Source organism: Vombatus ursinus, unplaced genomic scaffold, assembly GCF_900497805.2.
Source record: "Vombatus ursinus unplaced genomic scaffold, bare-nosed wombat genome assembly UNPS02014812.1, whole genome shotgun sequence".
Taxonomy (NCBI): Eukaryota; Metazoa; Chordata; class Mammalia; order Diprotodontia; family Vombatidae; genus Vombatus; species Vombatus ursinus.
This window is the reverse complement of record NW_020954590.1, coordinates 93636408-93661537: the sequence shown is the minus strand read 5'-3', so window position 1 is coordinate 93661537 and position 25130 is coordinate 93636408. Positions and strand designations below refer to the sequence as shown.

The window sequence follows — 25130 nt, the reverse complement described above, 5'->3', positions numbered from 1 at the left end:
GTGAAGAATTATAAATTTAATTAGAAAAAAGGCAAACTTAAAAGACCTCATTAACTAATCAGAAGTCAATGTTACCAGTTTGAGTTTCTTAAATGTAGAATTCTGTGACTTTCTTATCAATTTCAGTTTGTCTTTTGTAAGAATCTCTCAACAAGACATTTCTATTTTGTAGATAAAGAGGAAATGCTTCAAAATTAAGCATTTGAATTATATATAACTTTATGTGAGATATATTATAGGAAATGCATATACAGAAATCATTTAAAACTCCAAATAAGGACAGTATAGAGAATATGTTTTGCAAATATATAAAAAAGTGTAAATTTGAATTAACTAGATGCCTTACTATATCTCTTCTGAAGTCCATTGAAATGTTTTTTTTTTCATTTCTTAATGAAAATAACCTTAATCAGTTTTGAAAGATATTACAACTTAGACTCTACCAAATATAGCAACTTTTATTAAGCATAATACATCATAAGAAAAAATCAACACCAATCAGAAATAGGTGTCCTTTTGGATAAGTCTTTAGAAGAATCTATTTTCCTTACTGTATTGTAATGTTGGGTTACATATAAAAAACTAAAAGCATGTGAAGTGTAGCATTTTGTAAACTGTAACTAATTTTGCTCACATCTGTGTCTAATTGTTGTCTGCATTCGCATTCTTGAGAGTAGATTTATTTTTCCTGGACCACTATGTGGATTCAGCTGACCAGCCTAAGTGAGGATTAGTTGTTTTAAAGTTATTTTGATTAAAGAGTCATTTTTAAATACAGTAACACACAACACATGGTTTAAATAATCCTTGAGACACAAAGGAATATATCTGAAGTATACTTAATGAAATGAAGATCGTGGATGAGGACTTTCAGAAATCTTGGAGTGTAAAAAGTGCAGTACATGATAACTTGAACCAAGCTTAGTGGAAATAAGATGTGGTCTTGAAAACACCTTTAAGTTTTGGGTTTTTTTTAAAGGAAAGTGTTAGATCCATTTGTGCTCATATTAAAATTCCCTTTATAGTTAGTGGTATCTTATTTTGAAATTGAAATTCTACAAGTCAAACCTCAAACATAAAATATAATTATTTCAAATTATATAAAATACCAAAGTTATTACAAAGATATCTAGCAAATATAAAAACAGAAGTATCAATAAAAGAATTTTTGTAATCAGATAGTATAGTCTAAATAAGCTCCTACATAACTAAGCCAAGATCACTTTTAAAAAGTTAGCTTTCACCTATAATATATTCTAGATATATAAAAATAGCAATAGCAAAGTATATCCTTGAGGTACATTGCTGTACTTTCTAATCATTTTATCTTGAGTTTAAGCATATTCTAAAAAGACTGTGTTTTAATTTCTAGAAACTTGTCTCTGCTTCCTCAAATTGACTTAGTTTCTTTGAATATTTTTAAGTTTAGATTCTCATCTCATCTTTTAAATTTATTTTTTAATTAAGGTTTTTTTCCTATATACATATAATGGAAATACATACATTGAAATAACATCTAATGTTATGAACCTGTCAGACTTTGAGCACCTTATTCTTATGCAAAAAGTTTCTTAATTTTATAATTAGAAATAACAAAGCTCAAACACTGATTATGTTTGCCTCGATAATATTTATGCCACTTGAGATGCTTTGCTTTTCTTCTCTATTCTATAATCATTAGTGATATCAGTTCAGGTTGAATGAAGACACATCAAAAATCTGGAATTGAATGGCATGGAAACACTAGGTAGAATACATACTCTTCACTGGTGAAGATCTACCTTGTGGTTCCAGGTCAACCACCAATCTTCCCCTGAACTTTATCACCTGCAGGCAATTTGGCCATCCCTGGAAGAAGGACTGTGATATCAAAGGCTGCGCATTAAACTATTCATTGCATCCTAACTAAATGCAAATCCATCTAATAACAAAAGGGTCCATCATAATGCTGTTTCACCAAGGTGTTGAGTTGATTATTGAAATACTAAATATACTCATTTTCTGTTCAAGGCTTAAAAGACAGGTGATTAACACTAAATACATTCTGATTCTGAAGGCAATGAAACTATACTGATTATTTAATATTTACATGAGATAAGTAGCATGGCTCTATGCAGCATATATCATGGAAAATACATTTTTGTTATTTTAAGTCAGGCTGGCATTAAATGGAGTTGCTCAGAAACTGTTCTAATGAAGGTTAAAGGACAAACAGTAAGAGTAGAAAAAAATTCAACATGATAAGGATAAGAAACTGTCAAGGCTTAAAGGGGTGGGTGGGAAATATATTTCAACCAGTGATAACAGAAGAAGAAAGCTCTTTTGAGGATGCAGGAGGGTTAATGCTTGAACTACCTCTGTTAACCATGTTGATTGGATGAAGAGCTACCTTTCCTAGGCACCCTTTCCAAGCTGCCTTCCCCAGGCTGCTTTGCATGTTGATTGGGGGAGGGGTAATCCAGTTTGCAGCTGTCATAGGCCAGTGATGAATCACTATCCCGTCATTTGGCTGCCTTCCCTCTTACATGGGGAGAAGGATAGACCTGCAAGAGGAAATAACAGTTGAGACTTCAACTTATAGACAATATGCCTTTCACTGCTGCAATATCCCCCCTTTTTTTCTTTTGGTATTGTCATCCTCAGCCATGTACTTTGTATAATTAAGCCTGGACACTGAGGCAGAATAACAACAGCGTCTAATTTTTCTCCCTGACCACAGGTGCAAAAATCTCAAACCAGTTCAGATGTTGCTGTTTCCTCAAGTTGCAGGTAAGGGCATTATTGATATGGACTTTTATTGAAGAGGACACTTTATGATCCCCATTCATTTTTACATACAGTTTCTTAATTTCTTACCATTAATAGCAGAAATTTTCATTGTAAGCCATTTAGCAGCTCTCTGTGCATGTAAGATTGTTGTTTGTAAGAAGAAATGGAATAAGAGACTGAGCTTGAAAAAAAGCATTATGAGCCAATAATCATTTCATCGTGGTAAATATCTGGCAGGCCCATGTAAGTGAGTACCTACTGAAATAGATGAGACTTAGCTGGATTTAAAGAAATCCTGGCTGGAATTCAGCAATGAAGGTGAATTTGTTAAGTTTTAAAAAGAAAAATATTTGAAAGTTTTTCAAAGTTTCTATTCAAATATTAAGAACATTTTAAGTGGCCCTACATAATTGATGTAACTGAAATCGTTAAGCTAAAATTTTAACTTGCAGTAGCTCTGAGTTAGTAGGTGAGGAGTAAAGAGTATCAATATCATATATGTATATATATATACACACATACATGTGTCAGCTTCATATATACAAGTTGTTCCAAAAGTTTTAGTGCAGCCTTAAGCTATTAATGTTAATATTAATTTAAGCTATTAAAACCTAAATCTGCACCAAGATTTTTGGGACACCTTGTACAATATATAAATGCATGATATCCATGCACATCTACATGTGTGTATATTATGTATTTATAATATATATATCCTCTTTTGAGGAAGGAGGATTTGAGAATTTTTAGAAGTCCTGGCTAATTAGAAAATAAAGCAGTGTGTAGCCGTGCTTTTTTCTAACTTAAAATAAATCCTCCCTTCTCCCCCCACCCTCTTTACTAACAGACTACAAAATATAAACTGGCAGTTCTCTAATGGTGAACATGACTAGTGACTTCTGTACCTTTATGGAATAATTAACTGCTGAATATAAGAACTTTCAGAGGGAATTTAACTGTTTTTATATTGTAAAATTGTGAAATTACAGCATTGAAATAGAATTTTCTTATTTCCCTGACTAAATGACAGCTGAGGTACTAGCAAGTGCTAAGGCAGCCTAATGCCTGTATGGATTCCCTGTATGTCGGCCTTATCCCTTCTCAATTGGGCACGCTGTATATAATCCACAAAGCAAACAAGTGAGCCGACATAATAATGTTTTAATGCTGCATTTGTTTCAAGGGAAACAGAGGAACAATTAAGTAGTTTGCCAGAGTAAACACATGCATCAGGAATATCTCATTCCCTGTCACTGGACTGTAGGCTTCAAGTGTTTTATTTGGGTTGGAGACCCATTAAATTACAATTGGGTGGTAAATTATGAGGGAGTACACAGTGCTAATTTATTGCTTCTTTGGGGCATACTCTACAATAAAATGATGGTCCTTTACATTATGTATATACATAGGTGACTTTTCTGTTGCAAAATAAAGTGTTTTTAAACCTTTTTGTGACATGATTGAATCTTCTTTCAACAGTAAAAATAAATGTATTGAGCTGTGACACATAGAACTACTTGTTCAGTTTGGGGTGGAGTAAAGTAGGGATTGAATTGCATATTTAAAAAAAAAATCACAATGTGATCTCTCATGGATATAAGCTTTGATATCTTTCATTGGCTGTTAACATCATAATAGGACTAGCGGAAGTCACAACATAAGACAACCATTTGGATTACCAAAAAAAAATAAATAAATAAAAGAATACAAGGAAAATTTCTACATGTGTAATTCAAAGAGGATATCAAATAGCAAGCACATTAAAGAGTGGTGTTATGAATTTAATGCATCTGTCAAATGGAAGACTTCTTGTCTTTAGGTCTATGGAAATGCAGGATCTAACCAGCCCACATAGCCGACTAAGTGGTAGTAGTGAATCCCCCAGTGGTCCAAAGCTTGATAACGCTCGTATAAATAGCAATTCCATGACACCCAATGGCACAGAAGGTGAGTTTTTTTTTTCTTCTGATTATTATTTACTTAGTATTTTCATTTGTTAATTTGGACCTGTTTTTTAAAGATTGCTATGGTTTAAAATGATTATGCCAATGAATGTCACTATTGCTCTTTTATTTTCCAGTTGCTAAAATGAGATATTTGCAAATAATTAACTTTCTATATTATTTTAAGATGTTATTTTCCATTTACATACACTGAAAAGTATTGCTATTGATTATTTTTACTTATATCCCATTTTTGTTCATTCTTAAATATCAATAACTGGTCATTGACCATTTTTTCAACTAAACGAGCAGTAAAAATGCCAAATTATCTTATTTTATGCTATACTTTAGTAGATATAACTAATTTTGGTAAATTGCGAGATTTTAAAATAATAAAATATTTTGATTATCTTTTGCTGTTCTTTAAGCCTTGGGTATATAAAAAAGTCAAATCACTGGTTTATAAAACATATTTTAAAATAATAAAGTATTTTGGTATTAAAACTAAGTATATCTGAGTTAAAATTAGACTGATTATGATAGTTTCTAAATCATAGGTTTAATTCATCTGTAGAGTTTCATATGTGATTGCCTGTTTTAGATATCATGTACCCTGGACATTTTTTAAACTTAAACATTTACACAGATGCATTACAGAAAACATTACCTATGATAACATGAATCATGCATGTGTGTGTATATATAAATACACTGTTTATTTCTTCTCTCACCTAATGTAAGTATGTTTTGTTTGCTTACTCTTGGCCCTAGAAAAGCAGAAACAGTGAGCCACTGTAATCTACAAAACTTAAAATTTCTTTACACTGGTAAATGCAGAGATTTTGTTTCCAATAGAAGTTCAGGAAATTGTACCTCCTATAATTCATTATAATACAAATAAGACAGTTACATAAAATAAGTTGTTTCTCTTGTAAGTTGAGGTTCATATTTTTGTACCCAACAGAAACTTTTAGTAAAATCTTAAGTAATAATTTTTTGTGTGATTTATATAAAATGATGATTCGTTAAATTGTCTTGCATTACTTGAGAAAACAAAACAAAACAAAAATCTTCTTTACAAATAATTAATTTTCATTCAAAAACCTTTTTTGTTCACTTACACTAGAAAAAAATACCTAAACTTAATTTATATGAATTATAGGAATGCAAAAGAATTTTTAAAATTTATGTGACATCTAGCACAAAGGCAAACAGCTCTCTTTTTCTTTTTGTTTTTCTTTTGGCCTTTCCCTTCAGGTGACAGCATGATTCTGCTCAACACTGCAGCCTGGTTTTTAAATATGAGTACTCAGACCACTGCAGGTTTGTGTGAATGTGGTGAACACACACACACACACAGGTCTTAGTGGGCATTCACCGATACTGGCAGAGAGCTTAGGAGAAGCATCACAGAGAGAATGGGCAACCCTTCTAAATGTTCTTAGTCATTTCAAACGCTGGGGTAACCACCTGAGCAGGTCATTGTATAATATACTGTTATCTAGTGGATGGTGGATGGGGTGTTGGACTTATAAACAAGAAGACTTAGTTTCAAAGTCTGCCTCTAACACTTTGTATCTATGTGATTAGAGGTGTGGCACTTCAGCTTTTTAAGTCTATGAGTTACAGACTTGTGGCTCTTATCGGTTAACATGGTGAGCAACTAAGAAACAATTTATCTAGGTTTCTTGTTTGCTAAGTTATTCAGTAATTCAGTTTGCTCATCATTCAGTTCTATTTAGCAGTAAAAAGCCTCAACCATAAGTTGAAGTGATCTTAATGAATGAATTAAGCATAAGTAATTTAAAAAAAAACTTTCCTACCATTTTGCCAAAACACAGTCTTAAAAAATGTTAAGCCACATTGTTTTGACATATCTTATGTGTGTTGGTAACTTTCTCTTTGGCGTGCCGCATTGTAGTGGTGTTTGGTTTGTTTTTTCTTGCATGTGGAATGGTAAACTTCTTTAAGCACACACATTTTACATCAGTTTGAAGGTGATTTGGAGTAGTGTAGCTTTACAAATTTTGTGTATCAGGAAGTTATTTTTATTTTGTGCGCAGTCAGCACACCGTAAGATTCTACCATCCCGGTTCAGTGCACAGACTAAGTGGACATTGTCCTATTACCTAGAGATCCTAAGTTCATTTCCTAAATTCTAAAGGGGAAAGGGAGGTGACAAGGTAAACACACCTGCCTTAGAATGGCTATTTAGGGGCAATTAAATGGTGCAGTGACTAGAGTACCAGCCCTGAAGTTAGGAGGGCCTGAGTTCAAATGTGGCCTCAAATACTTACTAGCTATGTGACCCTGAACAAGTTACTTCACCCTGATTGCCTCAAAAAAAAAAAAAAAGGTAAAAGGACAGTTATTTCAAACAAATATTCATGTCCATTGATTCTGCTCAACAAATTTTCAGACATGTCTTGCACTGATGTAAAAATGGGACTTTGTAGATTGATATTTGTGTGTCATTACTGTCATTTTTAGTATAGATTACCCACACTAGGATTTAGTTATCCTGCTGAGTTGTGCAATTTTAGGTCCCTACACTGCTTTGAAAGAAGAGACCTCATGCTTCAGAATATGCCATGGCAACCTGTCCCTTTTAAAATAATATAAAATGTTTATATACTAATATACATAAAACTATTCAGAAATTTTCAGAAGATTTGAAGCTAACATTATTATTATCCAACGTAGGCTTCGAATTATTTAATTATTATACCTATCACTTCCATTATGTGTTTCCTTTATTTCTCTTGGCCAACTCTAAAAGAATGAAGATTAAGGGTTGTTAGGTTATTGTTACCCAAGACTCCAGTCTATAATCTTATCATTCTGATATAAATTTTCCCTTGTTACTTTTGCCTGTTTCAAAACAAATAGGAATGTTGCAATTAGCAATAATAATAATAATGGCTAGCATTTGTACATGAGATAATACTTATAAAAACACTTAGCACAGTGCCTGGCATATAAGGTACTATGTAAATGCCTTTTCTCTCCTTCCTCATCCCTTTTTAAGGTTTACAGAGAGGTTTGCAAATATTATCTCATTTTTATCCTCACAACAATCCAGGAAAGTACCATAGTCTCTTGTGGATAATAATGACATGGAACACTGGAAAACAAAACAAGAAAACCAAATCTTAAACTCTTATTACTAAAAACAAAAAGTCAAGAAGTCAACCTCTGCCCTTAACAAAAATAAAACATTGATTCAAAAGAAGGAAGACGCCAATGATCAACATAGTTTTGTTTTTTAGAAATTTAGGAAGGTAATTGGAAATACCCTTGGAAATCACTTCCAAAAATTATTAGGTCAGCAGAACCTACACATTTTTACGCTGGTTCTGCCCACATTCATCTTGTCTACCTTAACACTTTTCATGCCTGTCTTAACTTTTTGCTGCTTTTCTACAAGAAAAAGAAAACACAAGGATTTGTCTTCAAGAACATCTACCATCACTTCATCAGAAAAACAAATAAGGGAATGCAAAGGAAAAGCAGAGTGTTACATTGTATGTGTAGCCCCTGGTTATGGGGTCAGTACATGTCTTTTATGCCCTGAGTACACAGGCCAGTGCCTATTTTCATGGTCAATCAAAAAGATAAATACAAAAAGGACATGGAATCATGATTTCAAATACTGTGCTTTTCCCTTCTAGTCTCATCTTATTTGGAATAGATAAGTGCTGATTTCTTCGTAATAATAATAGTCAGCATTTCTGCAATGCTTTAAAGTCTGCAAATCAAGGCTTGCAAGAATTTTACAAACATTCTATCATTTTATTGTCAGAACAACCATGAGAGAGAAGTATTATTATTATTATCCCCAAAAGAGGAAATTGAAGAAAACAGAGGTTAAGTGACTTGCTCAGGGTCACACAGCTAGTGTCTAAGTCTAGATATGAACTCGTCTTCTTGACTCCAGGTCCAGAACTCTATCTATGGAGCTACCTCACTGCCTGTATCTCATGATTAAACATTCTTTAGATTCTACCACCACCACCCCCACCCCCAGTTCCTAATTTCCTCTGAGAGTTGCTTATTATTATTGTTGTCATTATTTTTGTTGTCATTATTATTGTTACCAGCATCATCACCACAATTATTTTTCTGGTTTGAGTTCTGATTGTAGTTAAAATGAAATAATAGATAAGGACATGTATCAGGCACAGGACAAAAAAGGGGAGGGAACAGAACAAGGGAGGAAATTGATGTGAATTTTGTTAAAGGCAGTTTTGACTTAGTAAAATATTTATACATTTTACTAATCCTAAACTGCCTTTAAAAAGTTCTCACCAATTTATATTGATATACATATCTATATCTATATCTATCTATCTATCTATCTATCTATCTATCTATCTATATATATATATATATATATATACACATTCCGTAGTTTTTTTCATCTACACTGAACAAGTATTTCAATACTGAAAGTGCTATAGTCACAGGGATGGCAAACTTATGGAGGAAGCTGTCTTTTTTATACCTCAACCTCTTTATGCTCTTTCTTACTCTACTATTATCAACACCAAATGGAATTTCAAGCTGGAAAGAACCTTAAATATTTTCAGTCCCATACTGATTTTACTCATGGTGAAGCTAAGACCCATACCTGACAATAGACTGGTCTAAGATCACACAGCCAGTAGTTAGGGCAAATCTAATTAAATCTTGGATTTCCTAACTTGTTATCCAATGAGCCGCATTATTCTTTTGATGATCTGGGCGGGGGGGGGGGGGAGTAGATCTAAAGATCTAAAGAAGGCTTTAATTATTTAATGTGAAAGTGTAATTTGTGACTCCTCCCAAGAACCATTGCATATTAAGAGTGCAGCCTAAGGGAACATTGGTGCTACAATGGAAAGAAATTGGAACTTGGGAAATATAGGTGATATAAAAGAAAAGATAACTTTTTAAAAAAGAAGCAACCCAAATGGAGGGTGAAAGGATCATGATTCCAATCCCATCTATGCCACATACCACATACATGACCCTGGGAATGTCACTTAACATCTCAGAGACTCTGTTTTTCCATCTGAAAGTGAAGATTTTGGACTAGATCACTAAAGGCCTCTTGTAGCTCTACACCACTGATCCTATGAAGACCTCCAAGTAATGCTGATTCCCAAGATCACCCTGACTGAATCTGCTACTCAAAACCTGTCCCTAAAATCAATAGACAATTAAAAGAAATTTTTGTCTCTAAGGTAATATATTAAATAAGTACTCTAAGTATATTCATAATAGTTTAAGTGTCAGTGACACTTTCAAAAGTTAACTATCCTTTAAAATATTATGCAAAATTATATCATAGTTGAATATAATCCAAGTTGCATGCATACTTTTAGGATAGTAAAAGTTAATTCTGTAAATTATACATGAATATGTTCAATAAATAGGGGCAGCTAGGTGGCACAGTGGATAGTGAGACTGGAATCAAGAAGACTCATCTTCCTGAGTTCAAATCTGGCCTCAGACACTTACTAGCTATGTGACACTGGGCAAGCACTTAACCCAGTTTGCCTCAGTTTCCTTGTCTATAAAAAAATGAGCTAGAGAAGGAAATGGCATGCTACTCCAGTGTCTTTGCTAAGAAAACCCCAAACAGAGTCATAAAGAGTCAGACACAATTGAAATGACTAAACAATGAAATGTTCAATAAAATACATATACACTGATGATTAAGATGACATAACCCTGAGTTTAAAGATGGATATCAGGTGACAGAGTTCTCCCAAGTTTTAAAAATCTGAAATAAGGAGAAAAACTTCAGCAGGCAAAAAAAATGGAAACAGTTCAAATATTTCAGTTGGAATTAGACTTCACCCATTTAAAGTGGAATTATTTTTCTAAGTATGTTAATAAATGTTGTGGTTGGTAATGTTATTTGTTATTGCACTACTACTAATAATAAATTAACACGTAACAACATATAACAACACTAATGAAAAATTAATAGGGAGATTAGCAAAAAATTGGGAAAGTAGCTCCTATTACTGTTATGGTTGATGAAGTTAATCTTCCATGACAGAATTAGGTTTTGTTATTGTAACATTGTGTGGGACTCTTGTAAGGCTTCTTAAAATGAAGACATTTATTCTTAAGAAGTATGCTTTTGGGAGTGAGTAGCTAGATGGTACAGCAGATAAAGCAGTAAATGTGGAGTCTGGAAGACCTGAGTTCAAATTCTCTCTAAGATCATTTTTAATTGACCCTGGACACATCACTTAACCTCTGTCTTCCTCAGTTTCCTCATCTGTAAAATATTGATGATAATAATAACACTTATCTCCTAGAGTTGTTGTGAGGATCAAACAGTATGACATATAATAATGTGTTTTGTAAACTCTAAAGTCTATAAAATATTAGCTATGAATGATTGAATGGAAAAAATAATCTACAAAGAAGTGTTTAAGATGATCTCAAAACTGTGCTAAAATCTGGAGATTCAAATATAAAGAGCAAAGACAGTCCTTGCCCTCAAGAAGCTTAAATTCTACTGGGGGAGATGATACATAAAGAAGAGTGGTGGCCTGAGAAGGGGTGCTTTGGTCTGAAAAGTTCCAGAGATAATGAATGAGGCCATAGCAGAATACATTACTACTAACCATCCAGGAACAGTGGCAATTACCTTAATTGTGATTTATAGTTCCAAAATTGTGGGGGAAGACTGAGGATAGGGGGAGGAAATGGTGTGTAAAAGTTATCTGGCAGTCACAAGATAGCTGTCAAGGCTGTGAAGGAGATGGTTGGAGAGTTAGGAGTAAAGTTAATTTTATATTAGATGAATATCAGGGATCAAGTCAGACAGGATTTCTCAAATTTGGTTTTATTCTCAAACATGTACTTGACAGTGATGCTAAGAATTTTCATTGTTGCTGTTTGTTTCAAGGTGTGAGAACCACTTTCTGGCATAAAAACCTGAAGGTTTTAGTGGTTATAAGATTGTTATTTACTTAACTATCACAACAACTGGATACGACCAGGGGAATGAGGATCAGGAAACCTAGATTCTAGTTCCACCTCTTCTACTAACTGGCTATGCAACTTCTGTCATACCACAACTTTCCTGGGCTATGTTTTCTTCATCTACGAAGTGAGATTTCTGATGACCAAGCTGGAGAGCTTGTTGAATTCTATTATTATCCTGATTTTTGAGGCAGTAAATCAGATGTTCCTTTAGGTTTCTGGTTGTCATTCATCTGTTTGGACCTAAAGTTGACCAATTTACATTATTGGTTTTGAGGTGCAATTTTTTGGGGGGAGGGGGTTATTTTAGAGCTTTAAGTATTAATTTTCTCTTGTCTCCCTGTAAATATTAAGCCAAATTTTAAAAAATGCTTACCTTTTTTTAACATATAAATTGTTTTTATTTAAGAGAAGCTAAATTTGATGCAATTAGAATCTTCTTTTGTTTCACTAGGGTTTGGAGAATTCTGATGGTAAATTAAAGAGCATGTCTGAGTAGCTATCTCATATTTCTGAGATTATGATGCAAATAGAAGTGATAGAATTGTATGCATTTCGAAATGAACTTTAGATGAGATTGCATGTAGAAGGAATGATAGGTTAATTTAATTTTCATGACTTACTTTTTTTTAATTATAGAGGATACATTTATGATACTCTTTAAGTAAACCTCCATTTTTTCATTTTTTAACATAGTTTAATGTAGATTGCTATCAACTTACATGTATCTGTTTTTTTTCATATGCTGTTTAATAATGATAAAAATACTTGCAGCTACTTGAGATACTTTAAGTGCTTTCTCATGTAGGTATGGCCATGTCAAAAAGAAATAAATGAATGAATGAATAGATAGATGAATGAATTTAGATAAGTGAATTAATAGATAAACAAACAAATAAATAAATAAGCATTCATATAGAGACATCTACACTTAAGGATAGAGCAGCTAGGTGTCACAGTGTATAGAGAACTGGGCTTGGAGTCAGGAAAACTCATCTTCCTGAGTTCATATCTAGCCTCAGATACTTACTAGCTGTATGAGCATGAACAAGTCATTTAACCCTCTTTGCCTTAGTTTCCTCATCTGTAAAATGAGCTGGGGAAGGAAATGGCAAACCACTCCATTATATTTGCTGAGAAAACCCCAAATGGGGTTCACAAAAAATTGGACATGACTAAAAACCAATTGAACAACACTTAGAGGTAACTTTTCAAAGGTTAGCATGTTTAAAATGGTTGTGATTCAATATCCTGAGGTATGTGGAACAGTTGCTCATTATCATTACTGTTCATCCATTTAATCTTTGTAAGATGTAGTATCTGTAAACTTAAAGTAAACACATTAAAGGTAGAAACATTTATAATTTGCAATATATTAACATATTTTTTTGTGATTGTCCTGCTAGGTATATTTCTTTAATACTTAAAAAAATAATAGGAGGCAGGAAAATCCAAATTTGATACAATTTTAATGTTTATGTATGCTTTGCAGTTTAATATTCTTATTATTGAAAGATTTGAAACTCTTACTATCATCCTCCAATGCTATTAGCAAAGTCATTGAAAATTGACTATAACATCTTGAGCTATAGAATATAATTTTATAGCATAAGGGAAATCTGTAGAGCACCCAATACCACCCAATTTGGCCTCTAGAGATCAAAGGAATGGCTTATTTTAAGACATTTTGTCTATGAATCAGTTCTATGGTGTGAAACCAAAATATAGTTTATAGTGAGGCTCCTTGGTACTGCTGGACTCATATTCTTACACAGAGTTCAAAATACATCAGATGTACAAGGTGACTTTCTCTCTTACTAGCTTTCAAAGCTTTGACTTCATTCTAATTCCACTAGCCATCTTCCTAAGCTGAGCCTGATAAGAGAAAGTGTGAATGTCACATTTTGAACTGATCTTCTTTTCATTTTAACAGTTTTGCTTGTCACTTTGTTGAATTTCTGGTTTCATCAGTATATGTACTGCCATATTGAATAGAAACCTATTCCATCTTCATTCCCCATTTCCCCACCAGGACTTTTCACACTGTTTAATTCTTATCTGTACATTCACATTAATTCTTTTTATAGGGTGATAGAGGTTGCTATTATCCAACACAGTGAAGATCTTCCTTTTATTCCTTTTAATGTCTTGGGGGCACAGAGGTACCATTTGGGCTATGTCTGTTGTCCTTCCTTCACTATATATGTCCAAACTACCAATAGAATATTCATAAAAGGGAAGTATATTTTTCCATCTAGAATGAGTTAATAATATTGTCCATCACTTCAGTACTTGGAGATGGATTATTTCATCAGTTGATTCATTCATTATAGCATTTATAAACATTTATGTTTCAGGCACTGTGCTAAGTATTTGGGGTACAAAGACCAAAATAAAACAGTCCCTAGCCTCAATTATCTTCCAGTCCATTAGACATGTATGTAAATATAAAATAATTTTGAGAGGAATGCTAGCAACTGTAGGGATCAGGATAGGCAGGAAGTAGCACATGAGCTGAGCATTAAAGGGAGCTAAGAATTCTACAAGGCAAAGGGCATAGGGATGCATTCCTGGCTTGGAGTCAATCTGACATTCCAAGACACAGTGGCAGAAGATGGAATGTCATGTATGGGGAGCAGTTATTAGGCCAGTTTGTAGAGTATATCAAAGTGAGTAAAACACAGTCAGCCTGGAAAAGTTGATTGAAACCAGACAATGAAGTACTTCAAGTGACAAGCAGAGGAGATGATTATTTTTTATCCTCTAAATAATTTGGTGCCGCTGGTGTTTCTGATATGGAGAATATATTGAGGAGGTTTGAGATTCATGAGGAAGCCATTGAAATGGTTTAAAAAAAAGAGGTGGCAAAATCTAAACTAGGGTGGTGATCATGTGAATGGAGAAAAGACAGACTGAGACAATTTGAGAAGTAGAGCAGACAAAACCAGGACAACTGATTGGATATGAGGGGCATGGAAGATTGAGAAATCGAGGATGACTCCCACACTGTGAACCTGGTTGACTGGAAAGACAGCTGTGCCCTTAACAGAAGTAGAAAAGTTAGGCAAAGGGGAGAGTTTGGGGGCAAAGATAATGATTCTTATGTTCGGCATGGTAAGCTTTAAGACACTTATGAGACATCTAGTTGTAAATGACCAATAGGTGATCATACATGCAAGTCTGGAATTTGGAAGAGCACCTAGGTTTGCAAGCTTTTACACATCCATGCACACAGGTGTCTGTATATGTATATCTAGCTCTAGCTACTACGTGTATATGTATATATGTATAAGGATATATTTATACACATGTAACTATAGTTATACATGTACAAATGAATGTTTATATATGTGTAGATATAGATATACTTATAGATATAGGATTCTTTGGCATAGAGAAGGTAATTGAACCCATCAGAGCTGACAAAATTACTGAAGGAGGATATAAAGAAAGAAAAAGAGAGCCCATGACATAACCCTGGGATATACCCATACATGGTAGGTAGAATATAGACCATGATCCAGCAGAGATGACTGAAAAGGAGTAGCATGATAAGTGGGAGGGGGGGGGATGGGCAAAAAAATCATACCCAAAAAGAAGAGGCAAGGGACAATGTGAAATGCTTCAAAGAGGTAAAGAACAAGGAATACTGACAAGACACCACCTGATTTGGTAATATAGAGATTGTTGATAAACTTGGAGACAGCAGTTTCAGATGAGTGTTGAGGTCAGAAGCCAGATTACAAGGAATAGAGAAGAAAGAGAAAGGAGAGAAAGAGGAGGCAAAGTATGGACCTTGCCTACCATTATGAATTTAACAATAACAAGAAGAAAAGTATATCTTGAGTATATATTTGTAGGAAATAGGAAAGGAGCCAGATGATAGGAACAGATTTAAAATTATAAAGGAGTTGAGAGTTATTGGAAGGGTAAGCTTTTAGAGCAGACAGGAAGAAGTGGGATCAAAGATACAGGTAGAAGTGTTGTCCTTGATAAGGACTAGGCTTCTTTTTTATCAAAAACTAGAGAAAGGCAGTAGAATGGGGAGGTTGATATCCAGGGATTTATATGATAATGGAATTGAGGAGAAGGAGATCCTGACAAAGAGCCACTATTTTCTCAGTGTAAGTTGTGAGGATATCTACTTCTTCATGCTTTTGGAGGCAGTTTTGCTGAATTGGTGTAACCAAAAATATTCATCACCTGAACAGCAGCTTTCTTAATGAATTTATGACTACAGTGGTTTTCAGAAGACAGCCTAATGTTGGGGCTTGTACTTCAACTTTTTATCCCTGAAAGGATTTACCAAAGTTTGCACTCCACTGGTACAACCTTAGAAAATCATGATGAGTCATAGGAATTGGACTATAGTAGAGGCATTGTGTTTTGAGAAGGAAATTTTGATAACAACCATTTTCAAAATTCTTTCAGTCTCAGAAAATATTTCAATTCAATTGATAAGTTGGTTCATAATTCCCCTCTGAGTTTGCCTTAGGTAATTTTGTGAAGTTCACCAGGCATCTAATTTAACAAGCTAGTCAGGACTATTCCAATGACTGTTAGTTTTCTTCCAGTGGTCATAGATGACACAAACATGCTCCTGGTGATACAGTATTCTGCCTGGGAGATACAAATATAATGACTTTGAATCCTTGAAAATAAAATTTCTTTTGTCTTTGAGATACCATTTATTAAATGAAAAAATAAGACAATGTCTCTGACCATTATGATAATTTTAAACCAGATCCCTCCAAGAATATTGCCAAATTCTAAGCTATAAAAAGCTATACATGGGGCATTATCTTAAATTGATTAATTGTATAATGATATTCTATGATGTAGCAGAAAGAATGCTGGAATTGGAATCAGGAAATCTAGGTTGAAACCCCAATTTGATGTCTACTAGTCATGTGATAAAGAGCAAACCATTTAACTGATTTGACCTTAAGTTTCCTCACCTATAAAAAAGAGGGATAATCACATATGTACTGCCTACAGCCCAGAGTAGTTTTAGAGAATTTTTTTGTAGACTTTAAAATCCTATAGAAATGTCTTCATATTGTGGTTATTTTTATTTATCACAATTCTGAAAGAGAATTCTGGTAAGCTCCTAATTTGTGTCTTGTATAACCATTAAAGAAAACCTGTAATGCATTTTTGTTCAAAAAGTAACTTATAAAGCATGCTTATTATTTTTACCCCATTTTAATTTGCCAGGCACTGGTAAAAAAGGGTCTTCATTTTTTATTTCAGCCCTTTCTTGTTTCTGCTCAGGGAAAACTTCTAATGATACATCATTCATGATGATCATGATGATCATGATGATATATACACATACATTTACACACATATACTCATTCCATGCTGTGAAATAACTTTTTATTCCAATGAAATATGAATTAGAAATGCTTGCCCTCACTCTTTCTGTTAATGAGGAGGCAACATAACATTGATATAAAAATTCCTACTATGTAGTGTTTATCTGTATCACCAGACTCAAAAATATTTTGACACTCTTTTAAGATAGTTCATATTTTTAATTTACCAAGAAAAATGTTTGGATAATGACAAAATTATGAAAATGTGTGTTTTATTCACTAGGACCTTATCAGAGCTAATTCATTAAAATGATAATATTTTAAATGTAAAATGACTATGTAGTTTTCCATACAAAATTATAATAGACTATTCTAAGGCTCCAAAGGAATTTTTCCTAAATCCCTGAAAAAGACTATTCCCTTATGAACTTATTCTGTATTTGTACCATTTAATCCAAATTGAATTTTGCATTTATGCTCATGAATTTTGTCCATATTAATAACTGGACATTTCATAGGCTTTCTTTTAATGTCTGGAAACTAAAGCTGTGTTAGCAATGACACAGAGGTTCCTAGGACATCTGAGGATACTCTATTGTTAACAATTAAACAAAAACATTCAGGCTGTGTTCTCAGTTGAGAATACAGTAGAACACAGAATGTTCTAGCTCAGATGGTAAGGGAAAAAAGTTGGAGAAGAACATAAGAAGAAAGACACTTAGGGAGCAAGAATATTTGGACATTTGGGAGTAGAAGGGTTACTCAGTATATGTTATAAAAAGAACTAGGACACCAGTAATTTGTGAATTGTTTCTGTGGTAAAATAGAATCTGTCCATTGAACTAGGGCTTAAGGATGAATAATAAACACTTTGATACTTCAAAAGATGTGTGATTCAGCAGATGTGTGCATGGGTTCTCCCACCAGCACTGTACATTACAACCCATACATACCTTTAAAATATTTTATTGATATCATTTATTTTTATAAATTATATAGCCAACATATATTTCCCTCTATCCCTCCCCCCTTTTGGAGAGCCATCCTTATGTACACATTTTTTAAAAACAATAATAAGAAAAAAGAATCAGCAAAATGTATCGATACACCAAAAAAACCCTGATGTTTTATATAATTCTGTTCCACACCCCTGGATCCCTCTGCAAGGGAATTATGGGGAGGGGAAAAGATGTCTTCTTATAGCTCTTTATTGGGAATAATTTTATTCTCTTTATAATTTCACAACATTCAATTTTTATTGTTTTGTGGTAGTTGTTGGTCTATTTTTATTGTTGTAATCATTATGCATTTTGTTTAATTTGCTCTTCTTACTTCCCATTGCATAAGTTCCTACTATAATTTATTCAATGCTTCTTTGTATTAATTGTTTCATACATGACATTTCGTTACATTCATGAACCATTTTTTGTTTAGCTATTCTCTAATCAGTGGACATCTATTTTATTTCTAGTTCTTTGCTATCATGGAAAATTCTACATCAAATATTTTATTACATATGAATCCTTTCTTTTTTGCAACTTACCTCCTTGAGGTATGTACCTTGCAGTGGACTTTCTGGGTCATAGGACATGGCCATTTTAGCATTTAGCTTGAATAATTTCAAAATGCTTTCCAGAATGGTTGTACCAATTCACAGCTCACCCCCTAAAATGCATTAATGTTCCTACCTTTTCACCACCCCTCTGATATTGACTATCTCCATCTTTGGTCATTTTCCATCCACAATATCTGACCTGACAATATCATATCCTCTGATATATGCTTTACTGGCAATCCAGTCAATATTCTAGGAAACTTGCTCTAGACCTTTTGACATTATGTGAGCACTAGTGAATTCCATGGCTCTGCTTTTTTGTTAATATCTCGCTCTCAATCAATTGATTCAGTTATATTCAACAAGCATTTATTAAGTGCCAAATATACACCAGGTACACTGAGTAAAAAGACAAAAGTTCAATGTTATCTGATCTCAAGTAGCTTATATATTGACCCACTTAATTTTTCTGGCCATATGTCTCTTTGGTGACATATTTATTGTTGATTCTGGAGCTGAGTTCTCCCCTGGCAATATACCCTAATCTATTTATTCCCACCATGCATCCCTTTAAAAGAATTTTAACTGTCTGGAAATAGTGTTCTGTGATAAAATAGGCATCTTTCTATGAATACTGGCCTCCTTTGATTGATTGAAAACTTCTTGAGGACAAGGAGCATGTCTTCTTCTTCTACTATATTCTTGTGTAGTATCAGATACACAAAGGTATTCTAATATTTTAATGAATTATGAACTAATGGGTTCATTATTTATATAGTGTGTTTATTTGTGAGTTCATGTGGGTAGATGAAAATTGGCATGAGGTATATTTGTATGACCTTTGAGGGTGGGACAGGTATACATTTTGTAGGCTAACTAAAAAAAATAGATCTAACGATTTTCTTAGATCATATGGTTGAGGTTCTAAATTATGGGTAGGTTATCTACACTCAATTTTTACTAATTTCATGGGGATTAGAACCATATCTTAATTTTCTTAAAATCTCCCACAGTACCTAAGATAAGCCTTTGCACATAATAAGAAGTAAATTAATGGTTTTTGAATGAATGTAAGACCGGCTGGATAGTTGGGGGAATGGATAAATATACAAGATGCTTTACTACTATCTACTCCATATGTTTCAAAAGTTAGCATAATCAGTGACTCAACTATTTTGTGTCCCTTTGCTTTTTTACCTTTTCTCTCTTTTTGCTGTCCTTTATATGAACAAGTATTTTACTAGAGAGGCAAAGAAAGGAGTTAAAAACCCTACTCATTAAGTTTTGTTTCATTTAATTATCCATTTCCTATAATCCTTAAATAACTTCTTTAACCCATCATAAACTGAGAAATGATTTTATCTTCATCCGAATGCATATAATTAGTGTATTTATCTCATTAGCTTATTTGGTTTATCACAGTATTGACTCTTATTAAAACCCACAAATGTTTTTACAAAGACTTTGCCATATAGTAAAGTATGTTTGTTGAATGAATTATGAAATCGTTGATTGGGGCAGCTAGATGGCGTAGTGGATAGAGCACCCGCCCTAAAGTCAGGAGGACCTGAGTTCAAATGCGGCCTCAGACCAAATACTTGACACTTAACTAGCTGTGTGACCTTGGGCAAGTCACTTAACCCCAATAGCCTAAAAAAAAAAAATGAACTCGTTGATTCATTATATAAAGGACACATTGCCTATACATCTTTCCCCATCCTATCATTGTAAAATTTCCCTTTTTTAAGTCCAAGTCAAGAACTAAACATGTTTCTACTCATCTGAATCTTATTAACTTTGACCCATAGTTCCATACTGTCAAGATTTTTCCATATTTCAACTCTGTCATCCAACATGTCTGTGCTAATTGTCCCCTAAAAATTTGACAAGCATTATTTTTGTGGCTTCATCCCCATCACTGTTATGGTTGAGCAGCAAAAGGTACAGGACAGACCCCTGTGACACATAGGTAGAAACTTCACCTCACATTTACCTCATCCAATTAATACTTATCCAACCGTTTAAAGATATCATTACGTCTTCCATTTTGGATGCTTAGTATTTTTCTTGTGGTTCCTTCTTCCCCTTCACTATTTTTATGATCTGTTACTAATGCCTGAAATGACCTAGAAGTTATCACTTGTTGTCCAAGCAATAGTATTGAATTGCTGTTTTAGAATATTTAACGCATAAGTACAGGGAAGGTTTCTGAAAAGGAAACAAAAAATTCTCATAATAGAAATAGTTTTGTCCTTGTTGCACTGTCATTTAAGAGACATTACTTTGTTTCTGACAATCTCCTGGTTATTTTCTGTAAAGTTCTGAGATAAATCCTTTCCTTTCTTCTTTGTTGTGGTACTAGAAATGATGCTAAATTTGATATAGCGTGTGGCTGGAGATTTGTGGACTCTTGATATGGGTAACTGCTGAACTTTTTTCTCCCAAAGATATTCATTACAAAACCCCCATTTCAAAATCTAAAATATGGTTATAAAGTTGTTTATATCTTTTCCTTCCTAAATTAAGCCAACTGAATCAATAGAAATTCTAGAAACAAGAATTTTCCACTTTTGTGTATATTTTATAAACTCCTAATGTTATTTTAATGTAAATAAAATATATAGTTTTCTTTATAGTAGAAGGCCCCTGAGCAAGCCTGGTTTTTGACTGCAGTCATTTTGGATGATGATATGTAGAAATTTCATTAAGATACAGTCTTTCCAAAATATCACCATGCCTCTGTTAAAATCCTATTTAAACATTCAAGCTAGAGATTGGAAATTACTATGAATATTCTAGTCCTGATGCCATTCAAGGAGCCTAAGCTCTGGCAATAGAAAGACAACAGGAAAAAACAGTCCCCCTCTGTAGGGAGCTTGTATTATCCTTTTAAAATAGTATATGCAAACAATTTTGTATATATGTGATAATTTAACAAAGAGGGAAACAATTAAAAGAACCACTAAAAGCTTCCTTTTTTTAAGTCCAAGTCAAGAACTATACATGTTTCTATGCATGAATTGAGTAGAGACTTGAAGTTAATGATTTTAAGATGAGGAGGTAAAGAAGGAAGGAGTTTATTCCAAGTATGGGAAAAAAAAAACATGACAAATTATAAACTCCATTGGGCAGGGTATGTGTTGTTTGTCATCTTTCTGTACCTAGAACTTCACTGTGTACATGTTAGGTGCTTACTACATATTTACTTAATTTAATCCTATTATTAGTAAGCGCCATGTGGGCAGGGACCATGTCATATCTTCGTACTACTCCTAGAATTTAGAAGAATGTCAATTATGTAGGACTATGCTTAATTTATTTTCCATGGAAACAGAGGATAATTATGGTACAGAATAATATTATTTCAACTCCATTTTGGGTGAAGGAGATTTGTGTGAAACAGCCCAAAATCCAAATTACCATTTAATAATGTTCCAATTGGAAATCATGTTTTGAGTTCCAAATAATTGAGTTTGGTGCACCACTAGTATTAAAGTGGTATGGTGGACAGAGTACTAGAAATGGAGTCAGAAAGTCTTGGATTGAATCTCAGCTGTGTCCTAGGAAAACCAAATGAATTTTCTGTACCTCAGTTTCCTCTGCACAAAAATGCCTCTCTGGTAAAATATTTATAGTTCATATAGAGAGAACAAAAAAAGAGAAAAAATTTTAAAAAAAGCAAAGAAATACAAAATAGTTGTCATTGATTATTGTAACTTTTACTAGGTAAAAGCTCTTCTCTTTTTCAGGGGTGGAGGGCAAAGTTACAATCAGGGGTCTGCTGGAGTGAGCTATAACTAGCATGCAAGAGCTGATTGTTAAATTTTCATTGTGATCATTTTGTTAAATTTTCATTGTGACCATTGACACCTTGGAAAGCATTCTTTGCTACAAAGCAAGGCTTGATTTATTGTTGTATTGATTGACTAGACTTAAGAAAATGTTTAAGATACAGATTAAAGTTAAGTGTGTGGAAGGATCTTTTTTCCCCCAAATAACCCAGTTGTTAAACATTTACCAACACCCAGATTATAATGTAGACAGATAAATATGATCCATGATACAACATGATTGGAATAAAGGAGAGCTTCAGTTACGTGCCAGGAGAATTTGAAGAGGGAGGGAGCCCTGCTTAGTTGGGAGTGAATGGAAGTGAATCAGAGTACCTTTCAGGAAGATGTGCACTTGATCTGGGCCAGAAAGAAAAAATTTTTAGCTGGTAGTGAGTGAATGTATTCCATACATGGTGGGTAGTTGACCTGAAAATTCATAAAGTCAGGATGAAGTCAAAGAAGAGCTGGTATTTTACCATATCAACAATAAGGAGTCCCTAAGGGTTTTTGAGCAAGGAAGTGATATCATTAGATCAATGTCTCAGTACAACTCAATTTTGACAATTTTACCAAAAAATATTTTGCATAGGAAAGAGAATAAAGGCAAAGAGACCAATTTGAATGCTATTCTAACAGTCCATATCAAGTCTGCCCTTAATTAGGGTAGCAGTTGTTTGAGTATATAAATGAGAGCAAATGTGAGAGAGATTGTAGAGACAGAATTGATAATACTTGACAGTTGATTGGATGTAAAGAGTAATGTAGAGGTGAGAGTCAAAATTAGAGACAGATACACAAATTTGAAAGTCATCAATATAGAGGTGTTTATTGAACCCAGGCGAGATAGATGAAATCACCAGAAAGACATCCAGGTAAAGAGGTCAAACAGCTAATTGGTAATATGTGATTGCAATATGGGGTGAGATGGAGACTAGATATATAGATTGGGATGTCATCTTCACAGAGGGGAATGATTGAAGTTCTGATTATGAGTTTATAGAGAGAAGGGAAGGCTAAGGATAAAAACTTGGGGAAGGTAATACTTGGCAAGCATAGCCAGATATAAAAATACTGATTGTGCTCAGGCATACTTAATATTTAAAAAGCAGGGTGTTTTGTGTTTTACTTTTAAAGTTCACATATTATAAAGTTTAATTGTTAGTTTTAAAATTTTTTTTTTAAATTTCTTTTGTTTGATGGATAAAAATATTGTATTTTTGCTAGAGCATTCAACAAATTTTTACCTTTAAATTTACCAAAATTGCGTAGGCAAGCACCATAATGAAACATACTGTGTTTCATTACTGTATTTCAAACATGTCTGTGTTAGAGATTTGACAAGTAAGATAGGAGAACAAGGAGATAGCAACATACTGAAAGCCGAGAGTAGAGAGAATATTAAGAAGAGTGAGGTGATTGCCAGTGAAAAATGCTGCCGAAAGATCAGGCAGGATAAAAAGTGAGAAAAAAAAAACACATTGTATTTGGCAGTTACAAAAGGATAACCCTACCATGTAGAAGAAATGTTAGACTTGTTCTGCTTAGTTCCGGAAGACAGAAATAGGATTAATGGGTAGAAGTTACAAAGAAGCAGGTCTTTGGTGTACAGTAGAAGGGAGAAAGGACAGGGGCTCCTCAATAATTTGAGCTAACCCAAAAATGGAATAGGCAGCCTATAAAGTAGTTGGTTGACATAACTGAAGAATTTCAAGAAGTTGTAGGAATATTTTTCAAGAATCATAGGTTCATGAATTTAGAACTAGTCATCTTGTCCAACAGTTTCTTTTTTACAGGTGAAGAAACTGAGTCTTAAGAAGTTAAGTGATTTGCCCATGGTCACAGGTAGTATGTATCAGAGATAGGATATAAATTCAAGTCTTTCTGATTCCAAGTTCAGCACTCTATCCACTATGCCATGCTGCTTCTCTGTTCAGATATGAGTTAGGCTCTGGGTCCCTTTCATCTCGGAGATTGATTTATTCTTTGAGTGGGTGGTGAGCAAGTGAAGGCAGGAAGCATAGACTATTATTCCTGAGAGTTTAGCAGAGAAGAGGGGAGCTGATAGAAGACAATAGCTTGAGAGCTTGTCAAGGAAAGAGTTTTTATAGGATAAATAAGACCTGATCATGTTTGTCAGTAAAAGGATCGATCCAATAGAGAAGCATAAGAAGGAGAAGGAATGATCTATTTATCTAAGTTCCCAAAAAGATACTGAAGGAATTAGATCAAAGGTATGGATAGCAAGAAGGAAAGGGACTTACTCTTTGTAAAGAGAAGGGCAATGTCACCCTCTAAGACTGGAGGGAAAGGGTATTAATTGGGTGTGGGCAGAGAGGTTTGGAGATATGAGTTGAATGAGGGTGCTTCTCATGAATGGCCCCAATCTACTCAACAAAGTAGAACCTGAGGTTATCTGTGGATCAAAAATAGAATATGTAAAGTCAGTTAGAACTAAAAGATCAAATTTCCATATGAGGTCCAAGGAGGGAAAGAACATTTTCTACAGAAAGATGAGGAAATATGTGGAGGAGAGTAGCGTAAGATCTGACTAGAGAAGTAGTCTAGTAGTCTAGCCTTAATAAGAGGGACATAATTCATCTGTTCATATGAAAAATTAACCTAACAGCAATGTGAAGTAGGGGTTGTAGTTGTCAGAGATTAAAGTCAGGATAATTAAGAAGTTATTACAAATAGTGTAGGTAAGTGGTGCAGTAAAGGGAACCTG

At 33.8% G+C, this 25130-nt stretch overlaps 1 protein-coding gene across 3 annotated transcripts in view; it reads left to right on the top strand.

Moving 5' to 3' along the window:
* Positions 1-4592: 4592 nt before the first annotated feature.
* The window catches only part of LOC114054118 (eyes absent homolog 1), a 161194-nt gene continuing 140656 nt past the window's right edge, over positions 4593-25130 (top strand). For all 3 annotated transcript variants that reach the window (XM_027877251.1, XM_027877250.1, XM_027877249.1), the window contains exon 1: positions 4593-4716. In XM_027877251.1, coding sequence (XP_027733052.1) covers positions 4593-4716 — 124 coding nt within the window. The remainder of the gene's footprint in view (positions 4717-25130) is intronic.